This window comes from Ranitomeya variabilis, chromosome 4 (genome assembly GCF_051348905.1).
Source record: "Ranitomeya variabilis isolate aRanVar5 chromosome 4, aRanVar5.hap1, whole genome shotgun sequence".
Taxonomy (NCBI): domain Eukaryota; kingdom Metazoa; phylum Chordata; class Amphibia; order Anura; family Dendrobatidae; genus Ranitomeya; species Ranitomeya variabilis.
Genome location: NC_135235.1, coordinates 47,933,072 through 47,959,827, shown reverse-complemented (window position 1 = coordinate 47,959,827; position 26,756 = coordinate 47,933,072). Strand labels below are relative to the sequence as shown.

The 26,756-nt window shown below is 46.9% G+C and overlaps 1 protein-coding gene across 6 annotated transcripts; it reads left to right on the top strand.

Moving 5' to 3' along the window:
* Positions 1–990: 990 nt before the first annotated feature.
* Positions 991–20,106, top strand: LHPP (phospholysine phosphohistidine inorganic pyrophosphate phosphatase). 6 transcript variants are annotated; one of them, XR_013214462.1, is made up of 8 exons: positions 991–1,150; positions 12,081–12,268; positions 13,238–13,391; positions 16,416–16,479; positions 16,544–16,636; positions 16,883–16,974; positions 17,358–18,908; positions 19,176–20,106. XR_013214462.1 is itself a non-coding variant. In XM_077258462.1 (7 exons), the coding sequence occupies exons 1-7, from the start codon at positions 1,032–1,034 to the stop codon at positions 17,458–17,460; spliced, it is 813 nt and encodes a 270-aa protein (XP_077114577.1). In that variant the 5' UTR covers positions 991–1,031; the 3' UTR covers positions 17,461–20,106. The 6 variants fall into 6 exon arrangements, 1 of the variants encoding a protein (XP_077114577.1); XR_013214459.1 differs by having other exon boundaries at positions 17,358–18,932; positions 19,011–20,106; XR_013214458.1 differs by having other exon boundaries at positions 17,358–18,932; positions 18,996–20,106.
* Positions 20,107–26,756: the final 6,650 nt, after the last annotated feature.

Here is a 26,756-nt window from a genome sequence, read left to right as displayed (position 1 = left end):
GATGGGAGCACATGACAGGATGGGGGTGCAGGATGGGAGTAGCACATGACAGGATGGGAGCGCAGGATGGGAGCACCACATGACAGGATTGGGGTTCAGGATGGGTGCAGCACATGACAGGATTGGGGTGCAGGATGGGAGCACATGACAGGATGGGGGTGCAGGATGGGAGTAGCACATGACAGGATGGGGGCGCAGGATGGGAGCAGCACATGACAGGATTGGGGTGCAGGATGGGTGCAGCACATGACAGGATTGGGGTGCAGGATGGGAGCACATGACAGGATTGGGGTGCAGGATGGGAGCACATGACAGGATTGGGGCGCTGGATGGGAGCAGCACATGACAAGATGGAGGCGCACAAAACAGGATGAGGGCGCAGGATGGAAGCAGCACATACCAGGATGGAGACCATATACCAATATAAATGCTCGCCACCCGGGCGTAGAACGAGTTCAATAGCTAGTAAATATATAAAGGAAGAACATAGGCTTTATCGACTCAGAGACAGGACATCAGTGTTCAGTAATTGTAGCAGTGAGGAATATTGTATTAAAATAATATTTGGTGAACTTGCAGCGCCATATTATATTATTACTATTTATTTATATAGCACCATTGATTCCATGGTGCTGTACATGAGAATGGGTTACATACATATTACATAGAGTGAAGACTTTAGAGTGAGGCCACATGGTGCAACAGCACTGCAGCCGATATATATATATAGATAGATAGATAGATAGATAGATAGATAGATACACCTGTATAGTTGTGTAGCTTGAAGGAGGGCACAGAGGAGGGATCTTTGGGTGCAAAATTTCAAAATAAAGAAAAAAGTTCCTAATTTATTTTTTTTTGTTTCTAAACTTTGCGCCCTCATCTCCAGGTCAGTGTTGTTTCATTTTCTTCCCACTGCTCTCGGTTATTGATTGCTTTCTCCTGATTCCTCTATTTCGGAACTACATGTCCCGTGATGCACCGCTGCAATTACGTCATATGTGGTCTGATTAGCTCGGAACAAGCTGGACATGGCGTCCTGGACTGGCGGGGTCCGGGCGGTGCTGCTGGACGTCAGCGGGGTCCTGTATGACAGCGGCGGCCCTGCGGGGGGCGCCGCCATAACCGGCTCTACCGAGGCAGTCAGCAGGTGAGCAGGCTGCACTGCAGCCAGGGGGCGTGGTGTGCAAGTGACGGGGCGGGGCTAGAGTCGTACGAAGAGGCGTGGCTTATCTGCCGGTGAATGTCACTGTCACCTGGTCTGTGCGATCAAGTTCTTACAATTTGGTCGTTCCAGGATCGGCATGAATGTAATTCCCCAGCAATAAATCCTCTGCACGTCCTATAAGCTGGTATTTATCCATGATCCATATAACATCCGAGCACAGAGGGTTTCTTATTACTGTTCTCGAAAGTTCTGTTATCACTTTGTGTACTCTTATTACCCATCCACAGTGATCCCTGTGCTCCCTTCTGCCCGACCCCTACAGCTGCAGTCTAATGGACCCATGTTCATACTTCTCCCCAGGTGACCCCCTAATCGACCACCCACTACCACATCGTCAGCTCCATCATAGCTGGCAGACACTTCTGTTATTTGCACCATTATCCCCCTAACCAGACCACCAGGAAACTAAGGTCATAAGGTCACACTGATGGACCCCATTATGCCTCCTCTGCGGCCTATCACGGTCCCCCTCATCTCTAATTTCCCAGTGGATTACACCCCTTTTTAATCGTAGTTTGTGTTATATGACTGGTTTATTCCCCAAAGAGTAATCTCTAGGGTTGAGCGACTTTTGCTTTTTTAGGATCGAGTTGGGTTTTGTGAAACCCGACCTTCTCGAAAGTCGGATCGCGTGAAATCGGCCGATTCTACTGTGAAGTCGGGTTCCGGACCGGAACACGAAACCCAATGCAAGTCAGTCTCTCTCTCTCTCTCTCCTCCGTGCAAAGCATATGTTGTGTTTGACTGCGGAAATCACTGCAGCCCAAACGGTAATATGGCTCTATGACGCCGCAGAGACCGGAACCTATGTCATCACGCTGCCCACACTCCTTAATTGGCTGAAAAAATGGCGGGGAAGGCGTCATACGAAACGCGACTTTGGCGCCAAGATCGCGTACCGCATGGCCGACCCCACACAGGGATCGGGTCGGGTTTCATGAGACGCCGACTTTGCCAAAAGTCGGCGACTTATGAAAATGACCGATCCGTTTCGCTCAACCCTAGTAATCTCCTTTCCATTGCATAGAGGATAACTTGCTGATAGCTGGAGGTCCGACCATAGGGACCCCCACCGATCCCGAGAACGTTCATGACCTCTGCTAAATTCATTGTCTATGGGACTCCTATAGAAGGTACATCTCTCCGCCATTGGCCGCAGACCCATAGACAATGAATGGAACTGAGGCCAGGCATGTGCACGTACTCCCGTTTAAGATGGGACTCTGCTGGTCCCGTCTCAGGATCACTGGGGGTCTCAGCAGTCAGACCCCCAGCAATCAATAAGATATCCCTTATCCTGTAGATAGCATATGCAGCGCCCCAGAGTCCTGGTCGTTGCAGTACTGATGCTCCGCCGTTAAGGGGGGCTATGGTACGTCTGATGGCACTGAAGGAGTTCATCTGACCAGGTATCACAGACACCAATACACTTCACAGTCTGGCCTCCAGGGGGAGCTAAGGGTGCTATGTATTAGGCCACTCCTCACAATCTGGTAAAACTGGGGGTTGGATAGGAAGTTAGACAGAAGCTGACTGGGAATCGAACAGGCAACATCCTGTGGCAGAGGGTGTTGCGGGGAGAGACTCAGGGGGGTCCCTGTCAGGGGTGGGATCCTGACAGAGGCCTAGCGAACAGAGAGAACGTTACAGGACCGCGCCTGCACTTCATTGCGGCGGTGCCCCAAGAAAGGATAAGAAGCGAGATTTATTGTGCTGAGTGAGAAACGAGATCAACGCAACAAGGAGAAACACCAGTAGGAGTCGTGCTGTAAGACGAGGCAACATCCTACTGAGGCGCGCAGCCGGTGGCCGGAACGCCGAGGAAGTATTGAGCTCCAAACAATACTTCAAACCTACGGCAGGACAGTCAGCTATAGGCGGGCTGTCTCACCCAAATCACCTATGAAGACACGGGGCAACAACAGGAGAGGGGCGACACTAGGGTCCCGGAAGAACTCCGAGCCTACCCGTCATACGGGTGCGTCCTAGCCATATCATCTGGGGGACGTAGAAGAACATCATCATCGAGTTGTGAGGGAACTTCAGAAACAGACACAACAGTTGTGGGGACTATCCCGTAAGCACAGCAGGGGAGGACTACAACACACAAGCGCTAGAAGGTAGGCACAGATTTCCACCTGCAAAGGGAACTCTGGAGGTGCCATCGGACCGGCCGGACTCAGGTAGCCCGGGTAACTGTATTCCGGACTGAGGATCCTGAAGCCTTCAGTAAAGAGGTAAAGAGACTGCAACCTGGTGTCCTCGTTATTTACTGCGACCTGCACTGCACCATAACATCATCACCATCCACACCTTTCATTGGGCGCCCCTCAGCAGGGTCACGGACCGGGTCTAGCCACCATGACAACCCCAGAGCAGAGACTCAGAGGCCCGGTACCGGGTACCCCTCGGCCCTGCGGCAGTGGGGGCGCTACACATATAACTCACTATCTTGGAAATAACCCTTTAAAGACAACATGCCAACAAGTCCAAAATGGTCAGTTTTGCTCTTAGTTTATGCCCACTGCTGAGTATTTTTTGTGACATATATATATATATATATATATATATATATATAAATATATAATATACTGTTCCAGAAATATGGGCCTTTTTATTTAGTGTTATTTGTATGTTTTTTTATAAAGGGGCGTGGCTCACAGGATCTTCAGGGGCGTGTCTTTAGACTACTTGGCATTATTACTATGAGCCACGCCCCCTTGAAAAGACCATAAAAATAGTACTAAATAAAAAGGTCCACATCTCTAGAACTAAATGACAGTGTTTAAAAAGTAAAAAAATCTGAATACTCGAGGGAGCAGCGTGAATTAAATAAGAGCAAATATTTGTTCACTTTTGACCGAGTGAAAGATCCTCATAACTGCTTAGTCAGTCAGCTTTCTCCCTATAGGTTATCAGTGTCAGACTGGTGGGGGGCAGCACCCAGCACCCCCCGCCGATCAGCTGATATGAGACACCACAGCGCCGTACACTGTGTACTGGCCATTCTCGGGTACTGCAGCTCAGATCATAGTGTGACTAGCTGTTGCAGTACCAGAGAATGGCCACTACACTGTTTTGGCGCTTTGGAGCGCCGGATCTCTTGCTGGTGACTTCCGCTGATTGGTAGGTCCCTGTACAGCACAAGTCTGCAGCACATCACCGTGTATGAGGCTTTATGTCATGCTGCTATCAGTCACTGTGTCTGACTTTGGGCATTTGCTTTAAAAAAGGTGTCCGAGAAGGAGGCGTCCTGTGCTCACCTCCATGATGGGCAGCGACTGTATGTCTGGCAGTCTGGGGTGGCAGGTGGCAGCTATACTTAGTACACAGGTCTATATATAGAGGCGCGTGCAGTGACAGACGATCCACAGATTAGCACTGAACGGTGATACCAGCAACTACAGCACCTGGGCTGTGGGACAATCTACTTCCTTTTCAGTCCATACTGGTATGTGACCACTGCAGCCGATCACCAGCCACAGCAGTGGCACATTGGTCACCACTGCCGCCAGTGATTGGCTGCAGTGGTCACATAATTGTTCATAAGTTACAGGAAGTATGGAGACTGGTGGAGGAATGAAACAGCATTGGAAATGAAGTGGTGACAGATCAGTTAGGGAAATAGAGGTGTGACTTGTGGTTGTATGGTTGTATTCCTGTCTGTGATGATAGTGAGACTTATGAAAATTGTTCCTGAAAGGACAGTAAGTATGAGTCTAAAATAGCCTCAGCGCCCAATGTGAAAATTGCAAGATTACTTTATTTTTTATTAATTATTTTTTTTTTTTTCTTATACAGATCATGATATGAGATTAAAAAAAATAGCAAAATGTATTTTTAAAAATACTGATTTATATAATAGATCATTTTCTGATGACAAATTCCCTTTAAAGGGGTTGTCCATGCTTGGGGTTCAAGTCTGCAGTCACGGTGCCTGGAGCGTGCAAGCGCATGGCTGCACATATGCGATATACATACATGGTAGTGTGTAAGACCCCACAGTGTACATGAATTCACCACATGGTGGGATTCAGGAGCGGCACAGACATAAGAGGCTCCTGTAGGATTCAGGAGCGACACAGACAGAAGAGGCCCTAGTGGGATTCAGGAGCGACACAGACAGAAGAGGCCCCAGTGGGATTCAGGAGCGACACAGACAGAAGAGGCCCCTGTGGGATTCAGGAGCGACACAGACAGAAGAGGCTCCTGTGGGATTCAGGAGCGACACAGACAGAAGAGGCCCCAGTGGGATTCAGGAGCGACACAGACAGAAGAGGCTCCTGTGGGATTCAGGAGCGACACAGACAGAAGAGGCCCTAGTGGGATTCAGGAGCGACACAGACAGAAGAGGCCCCAGTGGGATTCAGGAGCGACACAGACAGAAGAGGCCCCTGTGGGATTCAGGAGCGACACAGACAGAAGAGGCTCCTGTGGGATTCAGGAGCGACACAGACAGAAGAGGCCCCAGTGGGATTCTGGAGTGACACAGACAGAAGAGGTTCCTGTGGGATTCAGGAGCGACACAGACAGAAGAGGCCCCTGTGGGATTCAGGAGCGACACAGACAGAAGAGGCCCCAGTGGGATTCAGGAGCAACACAGACAGAAGAGGCCCCAGTGGGATTCAGGAGCGACACAGACAGAAGAGGCCCCAGTGGGATTCAGGAGCGACACAGACAGAAGAGGCCCCAGTGGGATTCAGGAGCGACACAGACAGAAGAGGCCCCAGTGGGATTCAGGAGCGACACAGACAGAAGAGGCCCCAGTGGGATTCAGGAGTGACACAGACAGAAGAGGCCCCAGTGGGATTCAGGAGCGACACAGACAGAAGTGGCCCCTGTGGGATTCAGGAGCGACACAGACAGAAGTGGCCCCAGTGGGATTCAGGAGCGACACAGACAGAAGAGGCCCCAGTGGGATTCAGGAGCGACACAGACAGAAGAGGCCCCAGTGGGATTCAGGAGTGACACAGACAGAAGAGGCCCCAGTGGGATTCAGGAGCGACACAGACAGAAGAGGCCCCTGTGATAGAACAGTATATGGGACATCTGCAGCCAATATCTCATCAGAATGCACAATCCCACCTGCACTGGAGGCGCTAATGGCCCCTGACCTCCTGGGCCCCTGTATGGCTGCACAGGTTGCACCGCCCCTGGTTGGATGGTGTTGGATACTGATGACAAGCTCACCATCAGACACGTCCATTACAGCTTAGCAGAGCTCATTTATGCAGCGGCAGAGTTGGGTTATATTCACACGCAGCAGATTTTGTCGCAGTAATTTAGGACAGTAACAATCAGTTCTATTCACCCAAATGGGCTTGTTTTGGTCACAAACATTTAAATTTTTGTAAGCCACATTCATATAAGTGGGACATTTCCTGAAGCCTACAGATGACCAGTAGGAGCCCATGGGCCTCCGTGACCAGTGTACAAAGGATTTTAGAACTTGTACAGAGCCTTTAAGAGTAACAATACTTTTTTTTTTAATACTTTTGTCCACCATGGAAAGTTACGAAACTTTATCAGAGGATTTGTCTACATTCTAGTAAAAAAATTACCTGTAAGCAGCTTCCAAACCTCAGCTTTTCCTGTCTATTTGCTTGCTTTTAGCTGCATCAAAGAAGCCCTCCTCCTCCTCCCATCAAAGTTTTTATCCTCTTAATATATTGCAGTCACCACATTATATAGCACTGTGTTCTTACAATTGCTCACTTTCCCTTTCGACCCAGTAAATTCTTCTCTTTTCTCTTCTCTATGTAGAAACAGGAAGTTACTTGTCCCTGCAGAAATCATTCCTCTATTCACAACTTGACCCAGACTCCTCCTCCCGCCAGGGACTTTTGCAGCGATGACTCATACGGGGAAAATTGACCTCCTGTTTCTACATAGAGCTTAGAAAAATTCATGTGATGTCATAGACCTAATGGAAAAGAGAAGAATTAGCTGGGTAGAAAGGCAAAATGAGCAATTGTAAGCATGCAGTGCTATATAATATGATGACTGCAATATATTAAGAGGATAAAAATGTTGATGAGTACAGCTGATGGCAGTGATGGGTCAGCTCGGCACATATGTGTCATTATCATTATTATATTATAGTCACTAACTCTGATAAGCTGCTGCAGGAGGGATTCTTGTTCAGAGGTGGAGGAGACAGGCGCTGACCCATCACTGCCATCATCTGTACTCCAAATGAGGACGTTCTCAGTGCTTCTGAAGGCCGCTAAATACACCAGAGAAAAGCTACATTTTGGAAGCCACTTATATGCATTTTTTTTTACATAAATTAAGACAAATCCCCTAATAAAGTTATTTTCAATGTTTCATAATTTTCCATACTGAACAAATAAAAAAGAAAGTTTTAATCGCTTAAAAACAGACAAGTGCGTGTGTCCTTTCTTTACCTCCTTGTCTTGGATCTTTGTGGTGACAAGTGCATAGAATGAATGTTTTCATTGGGAAGTGTGCCTGATCAATAGAGGCCGGCAGGAGACCACCTTCTTCTATCAGCTCCCTCCTGGCATATGAATAGACATTTACAGCGTATTCTTGGAGATTTGCACACAACTTCTGTCTGAACAGTCTGCAATAAAATCCTGACAGGAGAAGTGAGCAGCGGGTGGCGGATCGGTGTCCCACCAGGCAGGACAAGACCCCGCTACCACGAAATATGTGCCTATACATATCCCATAAAGTGATCCCGCTCCGCAGGAGGCCGTCTGCTCCCCCGGGGCGTCCGGCTTGGAATTTATTGCTATTTGTCTTTTTAAATATTCAGTCTTAACAGAAGATTTTAGTTGAATTCCACTTCCAATGTAATGACGTTCTATAGCGGATCATCCCCACAGAAGAAGCCGAAAACACGGAGAAGCTCATAAACCACTAATGACAAGCGAGCTGTAAGTCTAATAGATTGGTCCCTTTTTGGGGACCTTTTTTTGTACCCATAGGACCTCACTTTTTTTTTAACTTTTTCTATACTATTCCATACAGCCAGCAAAAAAAATGAAAAAAATATGCAGATGCCTACAGACCTGACATACGCGTGCACTGCGCACTATGAGGATTATCCGATGCCGGGGGTGGGTGGTCATGTCACCGCAAGAATGTCATTTTCATACTTTTGGCCACATTTCGACTAGACGTGCATGAAGGAATAGAATGTTGTGTTTCATTTAGGGCAAGTGCAGACGGCGGTGGTCTCTCCATCGCCAAGTGTGCTAATCACGATCAAAGTGGGATCCGAATTTCCCGGAGGTGGAGAGAAAAACAAAATTTCTCCACTTTCTTCATTGTGTCAGTTTTTGACAATCGGAGGTCATCCGAGTGTGATCCGATTTTTTTTCTCAGACCCATAGACATTAATGGGTGAGTGCCTTCTGCGATATTTGTTTTCTTGCACCACTTGGTCCAAGGAAAAAAAATCGGACACGTGCCCGGCCTCATTGAATAACCCGGGGACGAGTGCTATCCGTCACAACTACGTATTGCACTTATCTGATTAATGGCTGTCTGTTCGGAGCACCGTTACCGGGCAGGAATGTCAGTTTTGTCATCCTTTAAGATACAACTTCTTTTTCCTTCTCCCTATAACGATGATTGTTGCTGATTAGTCCATGTAATGGGGGAACAGATGCCCCGATCACAGTTTAGATTCCCGCCAGCAGCCGATTAATGATTAAATGGCGCACAGGCATCTACGCAGGTAATTGTTTTACCAACACAGATGTTTTGTGGAAGTCATAAAAGATCAGAAGACCTGGAATTAGGATCGCATTAACCCCCTGCCGCTCAGAGCCTTACACTGCAGATAATGGGCAGGAAGGCGGCCTGGGGGGTAAGAGCGGTCAATCTGGGGTATCAATGTGTGCATCGCTCTTTATTGCCCCCCTTTTATTCTTCTTTATTGACACATGTCCATTTACAGAAATTCTAAGTGAATTTTGGAATGTGAAGGTTTGGAACGTACAGTATGAACATCAATGCTGCGGCCATTGATTCACTGACCTCTAGAAATAATAGTATGCCATCAGGGAAGAAAATCACTTTTTTAAGCCTGACCAGAATTAAACCCTGGACTGTCCATTGAGTATATAGTTTCGGCTGCCGCCGGCATCTGGCAGGAGGATAGCCCTCTGCCCCGGTTAGTAGCCTCTAGTTGGAGAGTCAGAAATGTGCGCCTGATGTTGAGCTCTGTGGATTTTTCCAGCTTTGGATAGTATGTCAGTTCAGATTAGACATCATTCAGAAATCCGTTTTTTCATGGGTAGAACATTTGCCCATTATAATCCACAGTACGGAGCTGTTCACGTGTCCGTGTCTTCTTTTATGGACCGAGAGTCTACAAAAATTTCACTGCAAAGACTTACGGATCGTATTCATCAAACCAAGGCCAAATGGGTCCATGGAAAAAGAAAGGGTGGCTCTCGGAGGCGTTTCATCCTTAATGGGTAGGAGAGGCTTGGAATTTTCTTTTTTTTTTTGCAGACCTGAAAAACAGATCCAACACTGATGGTAAAAACTGACACACAGACCAAAAATGGATAAAAATTGCATTAAAATCAATTTTTCCAATTCTCTTATGCAGAAAAAAAATATTGGAAGTCTGAATGAGGCCTAATATAGCTTCGGTTGGAGTTTAACATCCGTTGCGAGCTTGGAAATGGCACCGAGTGATTCAGGGTTTTCAGAATTCTTTTCTAGCTTTGCCAACACAACAGTGATGGTATCAGGCCTTGGTCTGTAAATCCCTTTAAGGGCGGGTGTAGGCGAGCGTGTGTGCAGTCCGAGTGTGAACTGACAAAACATGGGATTGCACTCTGACCAGTGTTATACTATAGGACCGCGCAGATGTCCGATTAGTTTCCTCGGACACAGACTGTCTGAGGAATAAATCTTTGCATGTCCAAGTGAGTTTGATCCAATATTAGCCATGCAAGTCAATGAGAGGGAAAAATCAGACTGCACTCGGATGACATCTGAGTGAAGTCCTATTCAAATGTCCTCATAGAATGTTGAAGATCTTCTCATCCGAGATAATCGGATCCCACTCTGGTCAGAGTGTGATTAGCATAATCGTCCCAGATGAGAGAATCTACGGCTGATGGAGAAGTAGCACATCCTTGCACCTTCCGCACACCTCTGCCGGTAGAATACCCGCTCCAGAAGCTTTATCGTTGCTTGTCAGTACTACAAAGGCTTAACAGGTTTATATTAATGATATATAGGACACATTGAATTAAAGTGTGGCCATGGAGCGCACACCTGGGACCATGGCGGCGTTCTTCCCTACATTCCGGTTCGGGTGGGCACTTGTTGGGAGTACTCGCCATATCGTGAGAGAACAGATGCGGCCTCGGCCCTTTCCTCCTGTCGCCCTCTGCTCACTGTTCTGAGAAGGTCGCACAGTCATTTATTAGGGATAATTGGTCCCTCGTATGCTCTGCTCACCTGCATCATTACCCTCCAAGTGCGCCACGCTCCGCTGGTACATTAGTAACGTACGCTGGAATCTCGTTATCTCTTTATCCAAATGGCCTCATTTAAAAGAGAAAAGCTCATGTTATGAAGGGCAATTACACGTTAAGTGTTCGGTGTAATTTTCATCTGTCTGATGGCCACAGACAAGCCCAGGAGCTGTATTTAACCTCGAGCTGCTGAGGTCTGAGGTACCACAAGGGCTCGGACTCTGCACCTCCATCTCCTGTGCCCGGTTCTGCACTTGGGCGGCGTCTACCTAATCTCACGTCTGACTTTGTCCCCAAAACTTACTTTTTTGTAAATTTCACCATTATAGATTTTGCATTGGCCCCATTCAGTTGTCCTTCTGGTTTACCAGACTGGATTTTTTACCTCTTGCTATTAACAGTTCTTGTTTTGCCCAAATATGCAAAAATGCACTACCATCGTCTACAGTATGGGACCAGACAGGCTAGGCTTTCCTCCCCATACCCCTCAGTGAGCCTTGGATGCCCGTTATTTTGCGTCTGTCACCGGTTGTCCTTACATGGACCCCTGTTCTTAGATACTGACCACTGCATCCAGGCAACACCCTACGAGACCTGCCATTATGGAGATGCTCTGACCCACTCGTCAAGTCAACACATTTTGCCCCTTGTTGGTGTAATTCATTTCCTTACACTTGTCAATTTTTCTTGCTTCTAACACATCCACTTTAAGAACTGTTCACTTACTACTTAATACATCACACAAAAATATCTCAATCACGGCCACCCAAAACTGCAGTGAAAAGATGATCTTCCAGAAAAGTGGCCGCCTGCTCAATGAAAAAAAGCCACTATACTACATATGGTATTTGGGGACTAAAAATTCCAAAACCCCCAAAATCTGATCTAGTTAAAGGGGTTGTCCAGGCTTGGGGCTCAAAGCTGCAGTAACTCCATGTGACTGCAGACTTTTGAATCCTCACATTTCGTGCACAGTGCTCGCTGTCAGGATTCTCCGGGAGCGGACAGTCTTGTAACCGCAAGCATATGAATTTCATGCTTCCAGCCACATTCTGACTAAACGTGACCAGCCTCGTTTAAGTTGCTTGTACTAAACGAGGCCGCGCACGTCTAATGGGCATGTAAACCTCAAGTATGCAAACCCCATATTTGTGATCACGCTTCCACCTGCATCGGAGAATCCTGACAGAGTGCACAATGCGCTCTGTAAGGATTCACAAGTCTGCAGTAATATACAGTGACTGCAGTCTTGAACCCCAAGTCTGAACAATCCCTTTAAGTCTTCCCAGGGAGAAGAAATGTCACTGTATATATGCGATTGTGTGTCTGCACATTTACAGACTTCGATTTCATCAAGTGAAGTTTTCGGTCTTTTTCACTAGGATCCGGCAAGCGGGTTTGAAGTTGCGATTCTGCACAAACGAGTCTCAGGCCACAAGAGCCCAGTTTGTTCGTAAACTGCAGAAGTTTGGTTTTAACATATCCGAAGATGAAGTAACGGCTCCAGGACCGGCTGCAAGAAAACTGATGATGGAACAGGGACTGCGCCCTCACTTACTGGTCCATGATGGTGAGTGGATATAGCGTCTCGCCGGAAGAAGCTGCACCTGTCCAATAATGGTGGTAACGTACCTGATGGATGATGGCAAATAATAGCTATAAGAATGGCTTATAAAGACAAATATTGTTTCACATTAGATGTTTTACATCACACCTTTATTCTTTGCAAATCACCTCTTTGAAGAAGGGGACATGGATTCTTGCACCAGTGTCACGAGGGTGTCACATCCCTTTGGAAGACTTGGAGTTAGACGGTCACAACGGGCAATGAATCGCAGTCCTCTTTAGAGACGGTGTGATTCGTGTTCTAATTTAGATGGATTTTCCTTTCCTTCAGTTCTGAGAGGGTTAAAAACTCTTTCCATGCTGGATGAGACCATACAGCCTGGTTGTTCCCAGCTGTAACTGCTTTATTCCCTCTGTATATATTGGCTCTGGGCGTTTAGTCCCTGCCTGTGAAAGATTCGTCTTCCTGTGCTAAGTAGTTGAAGTTTGGAGTTGGAGATGTGGTGTTCTCTAGTTTGCTGTTGAATGTGTATGTTTATCTCCTGTTCCCTTTTCCCATTCAGTTTATTCCTCCCAGTCCCTATCCTCCTCCCTATTGATGGTTTGTGCTTTTGTATGATAGAGGTTTTCTGTTATCCCTGTCTTGTCTTTGTCTCTGGCTCACCTTTCATTTCTGTTCCATGTCTCATGGGGTGGGGACAGATTAGGGTTTTTACAGGAGCATAGTAAGGTTGGAGACTTGGGCTTCTCTAAGAGCACCCCCGGGACATGGATAGTTAGGGTCCCAGCTCCAGGGGGACAGTTTGAGACCTTCAAAGCGTGACAACCAGCTATTGCATGTAGCAATCCCAAAAGTCAATATTGACTTTTTTTTATTATTATTATTATTATCATTTAAAATCACATCTTGAAATGTTTACCCTTATGGATCAATGAATTGTATCTATATGTCCACCATCTTTTTTCGTTTTAGATCTTCTCCCTGAATTTGACTCCATTGATAAATCTGAACCCAACTGCGTTGTGGTTGGAGACGCTGCCGAAAACTTCTCCTATCAAAATGTCAACCGAGCGTTTCAGGTGTTGGTCAATTTGGAGAAACCAGTGCTCATATCTCTAGGGAAAGGGTGAGTGGTTCAGCGTCCTACGTGTCCCCGGAATCATCTATAGAAATCCCTATGAACGAACGTGAGTCGGAATATTGGTTGTTCATACCAAACTAATGGACCAAGGAGATATCCTTATCATCCCTGCATTTGACATGAAGGACAATACACTTTAGGTAATCTTTAGTTTCCACTAATACACATTTAGTGTAAAATCTGTAGGGGTCTGATTGCTGGGACCCCCACAGATCATCATGATGTGGGACTCCTAAATACATGCATTTTTTACTTAGCTGCATGTATTTGGACTGAAAATATTTGCAATTAAATTTCATTAAAAATTTGGCACATTTTGACTATGAAGGCTATTTTTTTACTCTGCTTATTGTTGGCTGCGGAATAAGATTAACTAAGAACCTGTCAGTGAGCTTGTTCTGGCAGGGAGTTTATAGCTCTTTTATCTGTGATTTTCTGAGCTTCTCTCTGCTGATTTGCGATCATAGCTCACGGCAGAACTGATTGAAGCTTGGTAAAAGACTAAAAGACTAAAGAGTTACTAAGCTCTCTGACGGATACTTACTTAAAATATTCGTCTACCAGCCATAAAGATGGCAAAACTACAGGCAAAAAAAGTAAATGGTGCAACATTTTTAATAAACCCCGAATTGCAAAAATAATTTTGAGCCCATTTAAAGGGGTTATCCAGGACTAGAACTAACAAGGAGGTAGTTACTATTTACCAACCTGTTCTGTGCAGCGCAGATCGGTCATAAACTGCTCCTGTCTGCAATTCTGTAGCTTCCACTGACGTCACATCGACAGAGCAGCGGCTTCTCTTCTGCTTACAGAGAATTACTGCCGATGTCATGCTGATTGACAGCTGGCTCCCCGCTGCCTAACTGCAGGGAGCCGGCTTTCAATCAGCATGACATCTGCAGTCTTGCACCTGTTGACAGAGCAGCTCAGAAGAGGAAGAGCTGCTCTGTTTATGTGGAGCAGCTGAATCGCCGACAGTGACCACTCTGAGACGACACCGGATAGAACAGGAAGGTAGTTACTAACTAAATAGATAGCAACAGATTATTTTTGCACATTCGCATTCCAGCGGCCAAGCTGAGCGTTCCTGTAAATGAGGCAGGTGGGTGGAATTACAGTGGGTATGGAAAGTATTCAGACCACTTAAAATTTTTCACTCTTTGTCTCATTGCAGCCATTTGGTAAATTAAAAAAAGTTCATTTTTTCTCATTAATGTACACTCTGCACCCCATCTTGACTGAAACATAACAAAAAATGTAGAAATGTTTGCATATTTATTAAAAACCTGAAATATCACATGGTCATAAGTATTCAGACCCTTTGCTCAGACACTCATATTTAAGTCACATGCTGTCCATTTCCTTCTGATCCTCCTTGAGATGATTCTACTCCTTCATTGGAGTCCCGATGTGTTTAATTAAACTGATAGGACTTGATTTGGAAAGGCACACACCTGTCTATATAAGACCTCACAGCTCACAGTGCATGTCAGACCAAATGAAAATCATGAGGTCAAAGGAACTGGCCAAGGAGCTCAGAGACAGAATTGTGGCAAGGCACAGATCTGGCCAAGGTTACAACAGAATTTCTGCAGTACTCAAGGTTCCTAAGAGCACAGTGGCCTCCGTAATCCTTAAATGGAAAAGTTTGGGACCACCAGAAGTCTTTCTAGACCTGGCCGTCCAGCCAAACTGAGAAATCGTGGGAGAAAAGCCTTGGTGAGAGGTAAAGAAGAACCCCAAGATCACTGTGGCTGAGCTCCAGAGATGCAGTAGGGAGATGTGAGAAAGTTCGACAAAGTCAACTATCACTGCAGCCAACCAGCAGTCGGGTCTTTACGGCAGAGTGGCCCAACGGAAGCCTCTCCTCAGTGCAAGACATATGAAAGCCCGCATAGAGTTTGCTAAAAAACACATGAAGGACTCCCAGACTATGAGAAATAAGATTCTCTGGTCTGACGAGAAGAAGATAGACCTTTTTGGTTATAATTCTAAGCGGTAAGTGTGGAGAAAACCAGGCACTGCTCATCACCTGCCCAATACAATCCCAACAGTGAAACATGGTGGTGACAGCATCATGCTGTGGGGGTGTTTTTCAGTTGCAGGGACAAAACAACTGGTTGTCATTGAAGGTAACATGAATGCGGCCAAATACAGAGATATCCTGGATTAAAACCTCTTCTAGAGGGCTCTGGACCTCAGACTTGGCCGAAGGTTCACCTTCGAACAAGACAGTGACCCTAAGCACACAGCTAAAATAACAAAGGAGTGGCTTCAGAACAACTGTGACCATTCTTGACTGGCCCAGCCAGAGCCCTGACCTAAACTTAATTGAGCATCTCTGGAGAGACCTGACAATTGCTGTCCACCAACGTTCACCATCCAACCTGACAGAACTGGAGAGGATCTGCAAGGAAGAATGGCAGAGGATCCCCAAATCCAGGTGTGAAAAACTTGTTGCATCATTCCCAAGAAGAATGGCTGTACTAGCTCAAAAGGTGCTTCTACTCAATACTGAGCAAAGGGGCTGAATACTTATGACCATGTGATATTTCAGTTTTCCTTTTCCCACTGTAACTGTCGGCTAAACGATCATTTGGCCGACGGCTACTGTATATGGGGGTCTTAACACCAACAAACCAGAAAGTGGTACTTGTTTTAATGGCTCATTGAAGAAAGCTTTCCGGACAGTCCAAGCCATAGTTTCTTTGTGCTCCACACTATGCCATATTTTATGTGATCTTTTGTCGTGCCTACACTAGAGGCCAAAAGAAAAGCTAAATCTTCCCCTTTATCGTTGCCGTCTTATAGAATTTGATTCACGGACTATATCAGCATTAGGTTTCCTTTTGTGCATTTGATGGAAAAAAATAATATTAACATAAATTATATTTTTTGTGTGGGTCTTTTTGCTGCAGTCTTTTCCACCATTTTGGTCGTTCTGTATTTCGTGTGTATATTTAAGGAATATATATATTTATAGATAGTTGTGTTTGTGTTTTTTTTCAGACGTTATTATAAGGAAACAGGCGGCCTGATGTTAGACGTTGGGGCCTATATGAAAGCTCTGGAGGTAAGGTGTCTTTTGTGCTTGCGTTGTACATTATTGCACATTAGTAATTCTCTTTTTTGTCCAGTACGCCTGCGATATTACAGCGGAGGTTGTGGGAAAGCCGTCCAAGAACTTCTTCCTGTCTGCATTGGATGAGCTGGGAGTGCAACCACACGAGGTACAGTATGGAGGCGTCATGTCCCGTACACAGGGCTGTGGAGTCGGAGCCCATTTTGGTGGAGTCGGTGTCATGGAAATTGAGGAGTCGGAGGTTTGGCTTACTGACGCCACAGCCCTGACCGTGCATGCATGTAGCAACCGGTTTGGTAGCTGAAAAATGAAGGCAGGGATTGTAGGCAAGTGCACCACCTTTGATAAATTGTCCTGCAGCCACAGGTTGGAGATCACTGCCCTTATATTGCAGGCTGTAATGATTGGAGACGACGTGGTGAACGATATCGGAGGAGCACAAAGCTGCGGCATTCGAGGTGTACTCGTCAGAACTGGAAAATACAGGTAGACCAATAAGAGCCAGATCTTAGCACCGTTTTGCTGTACACTAGTGATGAGCGAACGTGCTCGGATAATGTCTTATCCGAGCACACTCGGGTGTTATCCGGGCATTTGGGCGAGCTCGTATGTTCTGTTCGAGGCCCTGCAGTTACATGATCTGCGACTGTTATACAAATGCAGGGATTGCCTGTTTGTTAGGGAATCCCCACGTGTTCAGGCTGTCTAACAGCCGCAAATCATGCAACCGCAGGGACTCAAACATAATATACGAGCTCGCCCAAATGCTTGGATAAAACCCAAGCATGCTCGGTAAGACGTCATCCGAGCATGTTCGCTCATCACTAGTGGATACACAAGAATATGCCTAAATATGTCCTCTCTTCCAGGCCCAGCGACGAGAGCCACCCTCAAGTGACTGCTGATGGGTATGTGAATAATTTAGCCCACGCCGTGGATATCCTCCTGGCCTCTGTGTCGGCCGGCCACTGACCGCAGTTTACTCTTTATAGCCTCTTTCTCTAATTTGCTAATAACAGCAAAAGAAATGGCAGCGAGTAGTAAAAGTATGCAAAAATAACTGCACTGTGAATAGGAAATTCAGCAACGAACACTCAGCCTGACCGCTGCCCTCTCCAGTATACGGGACATTACTTGGATTAGATGCCGTGTCATTTACTTGAATAACAAAGTTGTAAATTAAAAGGACGTGTGTTATATAGGGGCTGCCATTATGTTTACATTTTTGTTTTTTTGTTTTTTTAAATTTTGGAGCACAATTCTTGTTATAAAAAAAAACACTGGACCCCTACAGAAACGCGATGGGCCCTGTCTTACCTCAGTAGGATTTATCAGGGTCATCTGGAAAACCAATCCTTCATAGCAGAGATAGACCAGGAGCCATGACGGCAGTGTGACCGGGGCTGTTTGCACAGGGGGCTATACAAGCTAAAATACATGTTATGAATCGCTGTATACAGATGAGAGGCCCCAAATTTTCTTGCTACCACATTGGGCCGTGTCAAGCACCCAAAACTTATAGTGCAGAATACCAGACTAGTTACTCTACTACAATGACGGCACGGTGCCTCACAATAATGGCGCCTTTCTTCCTAAATAGGGTTTCCATGCGTCCCCAATGTGCTAACCATTACCTTGTGCCACCTTGATCTTCCCCCCTCTGGATGGTGGTGCAAGGTAGTGATCTACATCCATAGAGGTCACCAAGTACAGAGGTCACTATACTCAGAGTTCACATGTTTATAGAGCTCATCAGGTACAGAGTTTCCCGGTACATAGAGGTCAACAGGTACAGAGATTCCTGGTATGGAGGTCACTAGACATGGAAAGTCACCAGGTAACCAGAAGCCACAATGTACAGAAGTCGCCAGGTACAGAGGTTTCTGGTATGGAGGTCAACTGATATTGAGGTCTCCAGGTATGAAGGTCACCAAGTATAGAGATTCCTGGTACGGAGCTCACCAGATACAGAAGTGATCAGGTATGGAGGTCACCAGGTACAGAGGCACCGTGTACACAGATTACCAGGCACAGAGTTCACCAGGTACACAGATCACCAGGCACAGAGGTCACCAGGTACAAAGGCACCGGGTACAGAGATCACCAGGCACAGAAGTCACCAGGTACAGAGGCACTGGGAACATAGGTCACCAGGTACAGAGATCACCAGGCAGAGAAGTCACCATGTACAGAGATCACCAGGTACAGAGGCACCGGGTATATAGGTCACCAAATACAGAGATCACCAGGTACAGAGGCACTCGGAACATAGATCACCAGGTACAAAAATTCCTGGCACAGAGGTCACCAGGTACAAAGGCACCGGGTACAGAGATCACCAGGCACAGAAGTCACCAGATACAGAGGCACCGGATATATAGGTCACCAGGTACAGAGGCACTGGGAACATAGGTCACCAGGTACAGAGATCACCAGGCACAGAGGTCACCAGGCACAGAGGCATTGGGTATATAGGTCACCAGGTACAGAGATCACTAGGCACAGAGGCACCGGGTATATAGGTCACCAGGTACAGAGATCACCAGGCACAGAGGCACCGGGTATATAGGTCACCAGGTACAGCGATCACCAGGTACAGAGGCACCGGGTATATAGGTCACCAGGTACAGCGATCACCAGGTACAGAGGCACTGGGAACATAGGTCACCAGGTACAGAGATCACCAGGCACAGAGGTCACCAGGTACAGAGATCACCAGGCACAGAGGCACCGGGTATATAGGTCACCAGGTACAGCGATCACCAGGTACAGAGGCACTGGGAACATAAGTCACCAGGTACAGAGATCACCAGGCACAGAGGTCACCAGGTACAGAGATCACCAGGCACAGAGGCACCGGGTATATAGGCACCGGGTATATAGGTCACCAGGTACAGCGATCACCAGGTACAGAGGCACTCGGAACATAGGTCACCAGGTACAAAGATTCCTGGCACATAGATCACCAGGTACAGAGCGATTGTAGAATATTATCGGAAGACCAGATAACCCCTTTAATGACCCCAGGCACAGATTAACATTGGCCGATGTTGACAAGTTCACCAGACAGCTTACGGTAATAAGTATGGGATCCCCTACTTTCACCAGATCGATGATATTGGGGTATAAAAGAATCTAGAATTCCTACAAGCGCTGTAAGCCTAATTTTTTCCCATAATATCCCTGGTTTATATCATCTGCTGGTTGATGGTGCTGGTATATACCAGAGACACAAGTTCTCCTGCGGCAGCGGCCGTATAATGTCGCCATAAATCACCAAAACCAGATATTAGACCGTGAGCAACCTGCAGGCAAACACTGGTTCAGTAAAATTCTATGGAAAAGATTAATTAAAACTGTTGCAAGGTGGAGGAGTTTCCTCCAAGCATTTTTTAGACCATTTTTGGAACAAAAATAGCAAATTATTGGTTGCTATTGTGTAACTCCTCCACTTTTTCTTTTCACCAGCCTCCACAGATCCCCTCCCATGTGTTTTGGACAATGTAACTGGTCTAATTAATATCGCCCGCTGTAACGGAAGAATCTGATTTTGTCTCTTTTTGTAACTGGAATTAATGATAGAATTTTATAATATCAAATAAAATAATTTTCAATGAAGATGCAGTCAGGCTCCTTGTGTTTATTGGTTAGGAAAATGGTCTGATACTACGCTTTTCAGCAACGGCGCTACCATGGTTCACAGGCTGCGTCTGGTACTGCAGATTAGCTCTGTAGGGAAAAGTTGAAAGTGACACTTTTACCCTTCGCCACGACAGCACCCCACATGAGAGAGAGGGATCCGCCCCATAGGAACAGGAAACCTACAGAATAAAAGGAGGCGGTCCCCTCTCCTCCTCAGTTTAGGTTTCCTGTTCCTACAGGGACCCAGCTTACCTACAGATGAAGAGGATCCCTGGGCCATGCACCCGCCTGCGTCGGTATCTGAGGGAACGGCAGGGGCTGCGGTTCCAGAAGCAGCGGCGGGGGAGCCCCTGCTTGCAGCCTCCCCCCTCGTCTGGCCAAGCATCCACGGTCCGGATCCGGTCACCGTGGGTCCGCCCGGCACCGTGAGGACGCGCGCGCTGCTGCGGCCGGCTTAATATCCCTAGCCGCCGCATGGTGAGTGAGAGCGGCGCGTCTAACCCGGAAGTCGCTGGAGCACTTCCGGGTTGGTCCGGGGAGGCAGGAGAATGGGCGGCAGATTTAAAAATGCAGCGCTAGCGTCGGGCCGGTGTGTGTAAGATGGCTTCACCGGCCGACGATGCGCACTTGCCCGCAGTGCAACAGCGTTCTCCTAGCAAGGAGAGAAGCGCTAAGAGCAGCACAAAGAGTGGTGGTCGACCTCCAGAGAAGGGTTCTACCACCAAACGAAATCCGCCTCCAGAACCGGTACCTGTCAGCTTCACTGGGTGAGTTTTTGAAAGAGTCTCTTCCTATATGCTGATATATGTTCCTCCTGTATCTTTCCTCTAGACTAAGAAAAGGACACACAAGTCCAAGCACAAGGAATGTGCTTTATGTACGCAGCCCCTCCCGGATGATTATGTTAAAAAACTGTGTTCGGAGTGTATCATGCAAACCTTACGGCAGGAAAACATAATGACTCCATCAGATGTCAGAGCTATAATCCGGGAAGAAATGCAGGGGTTGGCGCAGACAAGTACCACCAGTACCCGTCAGCTTAGTAGGTCCAAATCTCCAGTCAGTTCACAGTCAGAGGATGTACGTATATCCTCAGGTGAAGCGGAATCCCAGCCGAGCTCATCCGAGACTGAAGGGGGACTTTGTCTTCCCAACAGCAGTGTGGACAATTTAATAAAATCTGTCAGAAGCACGATGGGGTGCTCAGATGAGAAAGAAAGTAAATCGGCTCAGGACATCATGTTCGCGGGGTTAGGACAGAGGAAACGTAGGTCCTTCCCCGTCATAAAAACTATTAAAGAAATAGTAAAAAAAGAGTGGGATAAGCAAAATAGAGGTTTTCTACCATCATCCTCTAAAAGACGCTATCCCTTCAGCGACGAGGAGCTAAATACCTGGTCAAAGGTGCCGAAGGTTGATGCCGCTGTAGCCTCCACAACCAAACAGTCGGTCTTACCGGTGGAGGATTCAGGAGTCCTGACAGACCTGCTGGACCGTAAAGCGGAAGCTTTACTAAAAAGGTCATGGGAAGCCAACACGGGGGCGTTCAGGCCCGCCATATCTAGTACCTGCACTGCGAGGTCACTACTAGTGTGGATGGAGCAACTGGAGGAACAGATTAGAGGTAGAACTTTGAGAGAGTCAATCCTGCCGAAATTCCCTCTAATCAAAGAAGCAGTAGCATTCCTGGCTGATGCCTCTGTGGATTCGCTACGCCTAGCAGCCAGGTCAGCCGGCCTAGTGAACACAGCCCGGCGAGCACTCTGGCTAAAGAACTGGAAAGGGTACGCACAGGCCAAAGCAAAACTTTGTGCGATCCCCTGCCAGGGTGAGTTCCTTTTCGGAAAAGCGCTGGATGAACTCCTGAGTAAAGCAGGAGAAAGGAAAAAAGGCTTCCCTAACCAGTATCTTCCATCCTACAGGAGAGCCTTCAGAAGACGTCCCTTTACCAGGAACAAGCCGTTCGAACAAAGGGAGCGATGGGAGTCGAAGGACCCGAAGCAAAAAGGTGCCTTTTTTAGCGGGTCCCATAACCCGAAACGCAAATACCGCTAACCAGGAGGTGGGCGGCAGATTAAAATTCTTCCTCCCCAGATGGGAACAAATAACATCCAGCCAGTGGATTCTGGACATTGTACAATACGGCCTAAAATTGGAATTTGACCGAATCCCTTGGGATTCCTTTATAGTAACATCTCCAAAAGGTCAAGACCAACAAAGGGCTCTGGAATCAGAGATCCTATCTCTTCTGTCTAAAAAAGTCCTGATAGAAGTTCCCCAAGACCAAGAAGGGAAGGGGTTCTATTCCCCTTTATTCTTGATCAATAAGCCTGATGGTTCATTTAGAACCATCATAAATCTCAAGAGATTAAACGCCTTCCTGCGTAATCATACCTTCAAAATGGAATCCATTAGTTCAACCATAAAACTCTTGTTTCCTAGGTGTGTCATGGCCGGAATAGACTTAAAGGATGCCTATTATCATCTTCCCATACATGCCGAACATCAAAAGTATCTAAGGGTAGCAGTCACCCTGGAAGGACAGGTTCGTCACTTTCAGTATGTTGCAATGCCATTTGGGCTTTCTATGGCTCCCCGCATCTTCACTAAGGTGATATTAGAAGTGATGGCTCATCTACGTCAACGAGATACCTTGATAATACCCTACCTAGATGACTTTCTAGTGGTGGGAAACTCTATGCTTCAGTGTAAAACCCGTCTATCTAATACGATCTCGTCCCTACAGGAGTTAGGTTGGATCGTCAACTTCGAAAAATCCCGGCTGAATCCAGAAACTGTCCAGACATTTCTAGGAATCCAGCTAGACTCCGTAAGTCAGAGATGCTTCATCCCCCAGGCAAAGAAACTGACTATACAATCAAGGGTATCAGACGCAATACGCAACCCATACATGACACTAAGGAAGGGCATGTCTTTACTGGGGTCATTATCATCATGTATCCCTGCTGTACCATGGGCACAATTTCATACTCGTCAATTACAGTATGAGGTATTGTTGGCTCAGGGAAAAGACGGACATCTAGAAAGCAGAATAACTCTTTCCAAAGATGTCTTAGAATCACTATCCTGGTGGCTAGACATGGACCACCTCTCAGAGGGTGTGCCATGGATAATAGACCCGTCTAAAATAATTACCACCGACGCCAGCCCTATTGGGTGGGGAGCACATATGAAAGACAGTCTGGCCCAAGATACTTGGGACCAGGCAGAATTGTCATATTCCTCCAATTGGAAGGAGTTAAAAGCGGTAGAATATGCCTTAAATCACTTTCTTCCACAGATTCAAGGAGCAAATGTAAGAATTTACTTGGACAATTCCACCACAGTGGCATATGTGAACCGTCAGGGTGGTACAAGGTCAGGAAGTCTAATGACCATAGCTGCAGACATCTTCCAGCTGGCAGAGACTCATCTAACATCCCTAACAGCCCTGCACATCAGAGGTGTAGAGAACATCAGGGCAGACTACCTCAGCCGAAACGAGTTACGTCAAGGGGAATGGACCTTAAACAGATCCATATTCAGTATGATAACAGAATCATGGGGGATACCACAAATCGACCTATTTGCCACAAGAGACAACCGGCAAGTAAGAAGGTTCGCTTCCCTGAACGCCATGGATCACCCAGATATGTTAGACTCTCTCCACCATCCTTGGAGGTTCCAGCTGGCATACGTCTTTCCTCCGATGTCTCTGATTCCACTAGTGATCAGAAAGATCAGGAGGGAACAAGCAAGAGTGATCCTCATTGCACCATTCTGGCCGAAAAGACCATGGTTCTCTTGTCTCCAGACCATGTGCCTATGCGATCCATGGATTCTCCCATCAGACAAGAAGCTGCTGTCCCAAGGCCCCTTTTTCCACCCGCAAGTGAAAGGTCTTCACTTGACGGCGTGGAATTTGAGAGGCAACTACTAAGATCAAGAGGGTTCTCAGCAGAACTAGTAAACACCCTCTTATTGAGCAGGAAAAGATCTACGACCCTGATATATAGTATGGTATGGAATAAATTCTTAGACTTTTACACGGTACCGTTCACTAAGCAAGTTCCAGTCACACCTATTCTAGAGATCTTGCAAAAAGGCCGAGAGTTGGGGTTATCTGTAAATACCTTAAGAGTTCAGGTCTCGGCATTAGGAGCCCTATATGGATGCAATATAGCAGCTAATAGGTGGATCTCCAGATTCATAAAATCTTGTGAACGTAGTAAACCGGTCCATATTCCCCGTCTACCTCCGTGGGATTTAAATCTAGTGCTAGAGGCCTTAACCAGCTCCCCATTTGAGCCACTAGATTCAATACCTTTAAAAATCCTGACATATAAAGTAGCCCTCTTGGTAGCCCTAACCTCAGCTAGACGGGTTAGCGACATCCAGGCCCTATCAGTAGACCCACCCTTCTTACTGATATTCCATGATCGGATAGTCCTAAAACCAGACCCCTCATATCTCCCTAAGGTAGCGTCCACCTACCACAGGTCCCAAGAGATATTTCTCCCTTCCTTTTTTGATTCACCTGTAACTCCAGAACAGCATAAATTCCACACCTTAGATGTCAGAAGAGCCATCCTGACTTATATAGAGAGGTGTCAGACATGGAGGGAGAGTAGGGCTCTGTTTATCTCCTTTCAGGGCCACAAGAAAGGACATGGGGTCACGAGAGCTACCATATCTCGATGGATCAGAGATGCTATCTGCTTGGCCTATACGTCAAAAGGCGAGATTCCTCCAGCGGGTATTAAAGCGCACTCAACACGAGCCATGGCTTCCTCCTGGGCAGAACAAGCGGATGTACCGATCCATTTAATATGTAAGGCCGCAACTTGGTCTACACCTTCTACCTTTTACAACCATTATAGACTTGATCTATCTGCATCTTCTGATCTGACCTTTGGTAGAGCTGTTCTTAATACAGTAATCCCACCCAAATAGTGAATCTCTGAAAATCTCTCATGTGGGGTGCTGTCGTGGCGAAGGGTAAAAAGCCGGATTACTCACCGGTAATGCTCTTTTAATGAGTCCACGACAGCACCCATTTACTACCCTCCCTAAGTTATGCACAGCTCTTCCTTTTAAATTCACAAATAATGGTTGTATAGAGTTTAAGATATTTATGTTGCTGAATAAGAATTAATACTAAAGCTTTTGCGGTTCCCTTTTTGTACTCTGTAAACTAAACTGAGGAGGAGAGGGGACCGCCTCCTTTTATTCTGTAGGTTTCCTGTTCCTATGGGGCGGATCCCTCTCTCATGTGGGGTGCTGTCGTGGACTCATTAAAAGAGCATTACCGGTGAGTAATCCGGCTTTTTACCCCGATTCCTACCATGTTCGGGTCAGGAGAGCCGTCATCCAGTGCCTTCAGATCTTGTTCTGTGCAGGATTTCATCCCCCAAACTATATGCGTATAGAGCTCTTTCAAAGGCCAGTTCAACAATACCTTTACATGGTTGGGCCGCTCCTCCTTTACTGATAAATTGATATGGAAATGAGTCTAAAGAGCTATGGTAGATCTGAAGCCTCTGTCACTCCATCTGTAGCCTGAAGCCACACAGCGTAGAGGCTGTCAGTCAAGCAGGAGGAGGCCGCGCTGGGAATGGAATAGAGCTGGAGTGACTGAGGCTTCAGATCTACCATAGTGCCTCATTTGCATACCAACTCAAATGCTGATTTCTCAGTAACGGAGGAACGGACCGGCCATGTAAAGGTATTACTGGACTGATCTTTGAAAGAGCTACATGCACATATACGGTAAATAGTTTGGGGGATGAAATTCTGCTGACAGATTTTCACCTTCCAGGCTTCTTGCAGTAATTATGGTGCATGTACCGCCGTCTCCTGTTATCGGCACCGCTCTGTCCTCTTCTGCACCCCATGACAAACACAGCTCTGCTGCATGCACCTCAACCAAACACAGCTCTGCTGCATGCACCTCAGCCAAACACAGCTCTGCTGCATGCACATCAGCCAAACAGCTCTGCTGCATGCACATCAGATATACACAGCTCTGTTGCATGCACCTCAGCCAAACACAGCTCTGCTGCATGCACCTCAGCCAAAAACAGCTCTGCTGCATGCACCTGAGCCAAACACAGCTCTGCTGCATGCACCTGAGCCAAAAACAGCTCTGCTGCATGCACCTGAGCCAAACACAGCTCTGCTGCATGCACCTGAGCCAAACACAGCTCTGCTGCATGCACCTCAGCCATACACAGCTCTGCTGCATGCACATCAGCCAAACAGCTCTGCTGCATGCACATCAGATATACACAGCTCTGCTGCATGCACCTCAGCCAAACACAGCTCTGCTGCATGCACCTGAGCCAAAAACAGCTCTGCTGCATGCACCTGAGCCAAACACAGCTCTGCTGCATGCACCTGAGCCAAACACAGCTCTGCTGCATGCACCTCAGCCAAACACAGCTCTGCTGCATGCACCTCAGCCAAACACAGCTCTGCTGCATGCACCTGAGCCAAACACAGCTCTGCTGCATGCACCTGAGCCAAACACAGCTCTGCTGCATGCACCTGAGCCAAACACAGCTCTGCTGCATGCACCTCAGCCAAACACAGCTCTGCTGCATGCACCTCAGCCAAACACAGCTCTG